General features: G+C 44.9%; 1 protein-coding gene across 2 annotated transcripts; it reads left to right on the plus strand.

The window, feature by feature from the left end:
• The first annotated feature begins 575 nt into the window (after positions 1-575).
• On the plus strand, positions 576-6,415 carry LOC124258365. 2 transcript variants are annotated; one of them, XR_006893580.1, is made up of 3 exons: positions 576-633; positions 869-1,077; positions 6,273-6,415. XR_006893580.1 is itself a non-coding variant. In XM_046692456.1 (3 exons), exons 1-3 carry the CDS (start codon positions 620-622, stop codon positions 6,118-6,120), a joined length of 927 nt encoding a protein of 308 aa, XP_046548412.1. In that variant the 5' UTR covers positions 576-619; the 3' UTR covers positions 6,121-6,262. The 2 variants fall into 2 exon arrangements, 1 of the variants encoding a protein (XP_046548412.1); XM_046692456.1 differs by lacking the exon at positions 6,273-6,415 and adding an exon at positions 5,417-6,262.
• Positions 6,416-6,720: the final 305 nt, after the last annotated feature.

The following is a 6,720-nucleotide window of genomic DNA, read 5'->3' on the forward strand; positions in this document are numbered from 1 at the left end:
ACAGCCTTTCCATAAGCGGAGATACTTCATGCACATCATGTACTCGTCGAATTTAATGGCTTTTCGAGCAGCACGAGTATCCATTGTGAGTGAGTGAGTTTATTTTACGCCCGCACTCAGCAATAGTCAAGCTATATGGGGGCGGTCTGTAAATAATCGAGTCTGCATCAGACAATCCAGCCATCAACAGCATGAACATCGCACACACACACACTGCGTTACTGTTACGGAGTTGTAGATCAAGGCTCACCACTGTATGACTGTCAGCATAGGTCGGTCCATTACGGCGTAAAAACTAAAGTCGTCTTAATGTTTTACAGAGTAAAGAACGAAACATGTTGGAGAAAAAGACATTCTGTTTTGATTAGTGTTCTTTTGAAATTCGTTTAACTTTGTCCGAATTTTGTACTTGATAAAGAGGAAATATTGAAAAGCTGTCGTGAGTAGCGGAATCCTGCTGACGTTGTAATGTGAATGTTTCAACCAGGTTTGGGCTGCATTTTATAGGGCTGGTCCTTGTGAACAGCACGTGCAAAACAAGGAGAACACCGTACCATCTCCGAGATCAGGTTGCGTTTCTGAGGCCATTTCCTGGGTTCCATTCTGAGTTTGGGAAGGAATGTCTTTGCTCAGGTAAAGTTGGAGATGTTGTAAAAAATATACAATCAAAACATTAAATGGGTTTACAGTTATCTGTTCTGCGAAGGAAAATTCGAAACTGAGGTTTCTTTTGCTGCTTCGTAATATCTATATATATTCATATCATCTGCTGGCATCCAGCATTGCCTCAAACTTGTATCAATCATTGGTGGATTTCGTTACGACACGAGCGAGCGTAGGTGGTGGACGATCCCAATGTGACTGACAGGTGGTTCATCAAGTCATCAGTGCAAAGCAACACTACGAGCATGGCCGGTGTCGTGATCAGGCGTTTGGCTGGCCGGTCTGACTTGAAGCGTGTGGCTAAGTTGGTCCAGCAAGAAGGGTGGGATTTGTCTCTCTCGACTCTGATAAAGTTTAACGACATCGGCCTCTCGGATTGGTGGGTGGCAGAAAGCAGTGACGGCAGGGTCATTGGTGAGTAAAAACGTACTCTAGCGAAGTGGCTGCTTTGCATATCGCTTGACTTGTTAAACCCGTGAAGATCCGGGTTAGAACTGGTCTTCAGCACACCATGCTATCGTGGATCGTACGTGCATGCGTGCGTGCGTGTGTGCGTGTGTGTCTGTGTTTGTGGTATGGATGGGGTGTGTGGGTGTGCTGTGGATGGTGTGTGTGTGTGGGTGTGTGTGTGGGTGGGTGTGGTGTGGTGGATGGGGTGTGGTGTGTGTGTGTGTTTAGATGAGGTGTGGTATGGATGGGTGTGTGTGGATGGGTGTGGGTGTATTGTGGATAAGGTGTGGTGGATGAGGTGTGGGTGTGCTGTGGATGGGGTGTGTGTGGTGTAGATGAGGTGTATGTGTGGGAGGGCCGTGGGTGTGGTGTGGATGGGTCGTGGTATGGGTGAGGTGTTATGGATGAGGTGTATGTGTGGGAGGGCCGTGGGTGTGAATGATGAGGTGTGTGTGGTGTGGATGGGGTGTGGTATGGATGAGGTGTGGTGGGTGTGTGTGTGTGGATGGGGTGTGTGTGTGTGAGGGCCGTGGGTGTGTAGATGGGGTGTGGATGGTGTGTGTGTGGGGTGTGGATGGGGTGTGCTATGGATGGGGTGTGTGTGCTATGGATGGGGTGTGGGTGTGTGTGTGGATGGGGTGTAGGTGCGCTATGGATGGGGTGTGGTGTGGGGGTGGGAACGGGTGGGTGGGAGAGGGCGCGCGTATGAGTGGTATATGGGGGAGTGCATGCGTGCGTACGTGCTTGCGTGGGTGTGGGGGCTGCGTGGGTGTGGGCATGGTGTGGGCATGGTGTGGATGGGATGTGTGTGAGGACGGAGTATGTGTGTTGTGGGGAGGGGGGCGTGTCTGGGTGTGGATGGGGTGTGGGTGTGGGAGACTTTTTTCAATGTTGCAAGGAAATCATTACACAATAGGTTTGTAAATGGCACATGTTAAACTGTTAGGGCGGACACATGCTAATGAGGTCACAGTGAGGGGACGGTGAAATGAAATTCACACAGTCAATAACGTGTATGTCCACCGTGAGCATTGATGCCTGATTGACGCCTGCGCCTCATAGAGCCAATCCAACGTCGCAAGAAGTCTTGTGAAATGGTGTTCCATATCTGTGGAGGCACCTGCGGAGTTCCTGAAGCGTGACTGCAGAATTTAGGCACCGTCTCAATCTCCTCTCCATTTCGTCCCAGACGTGTTCGATTGGGGACAGATCTGGCGTTCGACCATCAGCGAGTTGTAAAAGGAATATGGACCCGGCAGTGCTCTCCAAGGCAGATGTTTTCAGCACCGCTGCAGTCGTAGACGTTAGTGACGTAATTTAAAAATTTGTCGTCTGGCAGGACGTCTGGGATCCATCCCGTGGGCAGCCAGACGCCGGTGAATGGTCCTTGGCGATATCCTGTTGACACCAGGAACTGTTCGGGATGTCAATGTGGCTGGTTGGCATCTTTGGCGCAGATAGGTGGTTCGAATCCAACGATCGTTGGATCGTTCGGGGACGGTCTGCAACGACGGCGTTTTGTTGATAACGGTTCCACAAGCGGCATATGGTGGTCATGTGCACGTTAAGCTGCTGTGCAACGTTGCGCTGGGGTGTTCCGGTTTCAAGCATTCCAATGGCTCGCCATCTTCCATTTTCAGTTAGCCGTGGCATAGAGAAATGCAAGCAGATTCTTTCAAATTTATGTTTTTCGGACCCGTCGACGTCTAAACAATGATTTGGGTGACAATGATTCGAGGTTTAGAGCCACACTTTTGAAATGGCACGTTTTAAGCCTTTTTTGCCGAGAACTTCTTGAAAGTATGAAAAACGTATGCAAAACAAAAACAACCGAAAGGGCCCTATTTGGGTTATGCATTAAGTGCATTATAAAGAATATTGAAATGTGTTATAAACATATTTCCCAAGATATAACAAATGTATTGATCAGTATTACTTTTAGGTATATTTCAGGAAAACTGAATGTTCTGAAATTAGATAATTCATATTTCAGTTGGTATTTGTCAGTCATCTCGACGTTAAGGTCGCGGTTTTATATTGCATATAACATACAAAGATTGTTTAGCTGTCAAGAGATCACAAGAAACCTTTTGTACATGCATGACCGTGAAAATGCCACAGGTTCCTGAAATATATGCGTCTATCGGAATACTGACAGAAGGACTGGAGACAAAGCTCTGTCTCGATACCATATGGCAGTAAGATCCTTTTGGACGACAATCATTTAGATCGACCATTGGCACGACATAATCCCAAAACAATTACGCTCATCATCCGAATCCGGCAAACTTACGGGCGCAACCCTGTATGTGACCTTCCCCCTCCTGTGTCACCCTCGTACCCTGCCATCGACAAAATGTTACTCGTCTGTCGCCATTATCATGTTTATCAGGTGTCATTTCTGTGCGTATGGCACAACATGAAACTAAACAGAATGAACTTCTTCACAATTATTACCAAAACAATGGGGTGTCAAGCTTGTAACTTCGTTGAGTATATTTGACCCTCCAAAACATTAAATTGCATTGTTCTGTGTACCGGTATTTTGACACAACACTGTTGTTGTTGGGATTCGAATCTCAACGTGTTTTGCGACTTGTACACAATTTGTCCGAAAAATTGAAAACATCATAATGGGGTATTCATTTCAGAAATCGCTTCAGTTAAGTTCATAAAAAACACACACAAGAAACCCCAAAATGCGCAAACAAATTCATTGACGAAATCCAGCCAGCGCTTTGTGATCTACTTGGTGCGACCACAGCCTGGCACCGTTGTGGTTGGTTTGTCAAGGAAAGATTGTTCCTGTGGAGTTGTTAGAGCACGGAGCGTCGTGAAAGGTCAATATGAAGGTCGTTCCATATGCGTTCGATAGTTTTGATGTTTATTGATCGGACTGGCAACTCCATGGGGACAGTGGACTTGTGTTCGAGCTTTACTGATTCCACACCAGGTCACGTGACTCCGCATGTTCATGATCGGCTACGTTTGAATCGTGACATTTTCCTCCATTCGGTCACGACGATCTGTGAAGTACAGACAATATCTGGATTTAATAGTGAAAGGTCCTTGAGGCCAGTTCTACTGGCGTTATCTTCGCTCCAGTCTAAACGTGTATGCCTGTGATCGGATCAGCCTCACTGAACATATATTGCCACTCTCGTTCCGAGGGGTCTGAGTGTGGTGGCTGTCATGAAGTGCTGACATCAGGAGAGGAACATATATGAAATAGCGACATTGAATGAAGTTAGTGCAAATATATTCACTGAACAGAGAAAATATGAGTCTCCAACAAGGATAGATTGTTCAGAATGAACACTTGCGGACACTCGCATCGCTCCTCGTCATATGCAATGAAGCCATGTTTTGTCTCTCCGTGAGTATAATTTATGCTTAACGACACAATGTGCTTTACATAAAAAAAATCACTATGTCGAAGAAGAAAATGTGGAAGTTTAGGAGATATGTTTCATCCCATGTCCCGAGAAACTCGCCTCCCTGCTATATGGTGGTAAGCTGGGTGACCGATCCAAACGTTTGGTATCTGGTGCATGTCCGGCTGGTGACACTTTGGCTGACAACCAAAGACGTTTGCAACATGGCGTTCTGTTCACCCAGTTTCAGGCGTACCGATGCATCTGCCAAATTCATGTAGTTCTGCTCTCTGATACTGTTGTGCGACGATTCTGAAACAATACATAAGGGTTGCAAGCACATCAAACACACAGTAGCCATCACTGTATGTCTCTGCCCGCCCATGAAATTGAGGGGGCTTAGGAACATTGTGTAGGGGGGTATTTCAGTCTTTTGTTGGATGATATTTATGTAACCAAATCTTCATCCATAATAACTTTGTGTGGTATATATTGAAACCCTGAAAAACTATGAAACACCGATAAGAATGTGCAGGTGACATCCCTCGAAGAATTCCTCACACATACCAAATCTTGATCCCTGTTTACTTTGTCTTGGGGGCATATTCTGAACTGGACTTTCGACGTCAGTGCAAAGTTGCGACGGGAATAAATCTTACTGATTTTCATGCATATACCACACATGTAAGGGTGTCATTCAACAGAGTAGTGTCTTCAAGGCGTTAGAAAAGACATCATGACCTGAAACTCCATATTCGTCCTAAAAGTGTTTCAAAGATGTCAGCACCACACCTATGTTCGTGCTAGTGATAATAGTCTAAGAACTACACCACTTCGGAATTCCCTCCGACCTTACGCTGGAGTGTTCATTGGCCGTTAACCCTCCCTCACTGATATGAATTGATATATGTTTATTTTTTCACGTCTAGGTAGCTGCAACATGGTCAATCATGAGGACAACAGAACCTGTCACGCTGGAATGTTTATTGTCGATGAGAAATACAGAAGTCAAGGGATCGGTGGGAAACTGAAAAGTGCAGTATTAGCAGGAGTTCAAGAGAAAAATGTCTTAATCACAGCACTTAAGCCTGAGCATGTTCTTGAACCATTCAAGCCTTTACATGAAATTCACAATCTGCAGCTGACGAAAACCAACCAGAAGCTTCCATCATTACCGAGGACTGAATTCCGCATTCTTCCATTAGCTGACGTTCCCCTGGAGCTAGTGGAGAAATACGACGGACGGACACATCCAATAAAGAGAACAACACTCTTTCACAGATGCATCATTGGTGACGCTACCTGTGTCTTCGTGGCAGTGGAATCCAGTTCTGGTAACGTCATTGGTTATGCAGCTCTTAAAGAAACCAGGAAATTGTGGGAGTTCTGTCCAACGTATGCAGATACTGACGACGTGGGATACGAGCTTATCAGAAAGATGCTTGACCATGTTCCCGAGGGAGGTAATATCGAAGTGACCCCGTTTGCTGAAAACCAGACGGCAATCGACTTATACAAGGAAATAGGATTTTCCATCCAGTTCACTTGTATGTTGATGTACTCACAGAAACCTCCGACTATTCCAGTAAGAAAGGTGTATTCTGCAGCAGGAAATGATTATTCACCGATGTAGAATAAGCAGTCTAATAATACAAACAGAAATATACAATTAAATATGTTTTCATTCATTAATCTTTTATTATAATTATTTACCAGTTTCTTATTAGTTTAATCAGCAGTCACGTAAAGCCATACTTTCTCAGCATAATATTCTTTCCATTCCAGTAACTTCCTATCCTCCAAAAGTCTAAGTAAGGACAGATGAACCATTTATACTGGCTATCTTTGGATGAGGAGTACAGCCTTTTATTACCCTTAAGATAAATTTGTCAACAAACTTTATGGATGAATAAAGAAGCAAAACACCACTGCAGACGTTGCCTTTGATGATCATGAGTCCTGTTGACAAACGTCTGTTAGGCACCCAAAGTTGCTTCAAACGGGTGCTTGTGCGAAGGGTTCACGCTTTACGTGACGGGCCAGATCGCTATCTTCCGCTTCAGTGGTCTTCTTTGGATGGTGTTCAACAAACATCTCTGAACAGATAATTATGAACCTTTATATTATATCAAGTGTCAACAACCTAATGAGAGAGTGAACGAGAATGTGATCTTAAGGAAGAGCTACTAGGTAATTGCTCAAAAACAAGAGTATTATAAAAACAAATACCAAT

Source organism: Haliotis rubra, unplaced genomic scaffold (assembly GCF_003918875.1).
Source record: "Haliotis rubra isolate DU_JTF1 unplaced genomic scaffold, ASM391887v1 Scf69, whole genome shotgun sequence".
Classification (NCBI taxonomy): domain Eukaryota; kingdom Metazoa; phylum Mollusca; class Gastropoda; order Lepetellida; family Haliotidae; genus Haliotis; species Haliotis rubra.

Excerpts from the sequence above, each read along its gene's own strand:
- LOC124258365 (XM_046692456.1), top strand. Across the intron at positions 1,078-5,416 it reads CAGTGACGGCAGGGTCATTG|GTAGCTGCAACATGGTCAAT; the intron begins GTGAGTAAAAAC and ends TTTCACGTCTAG.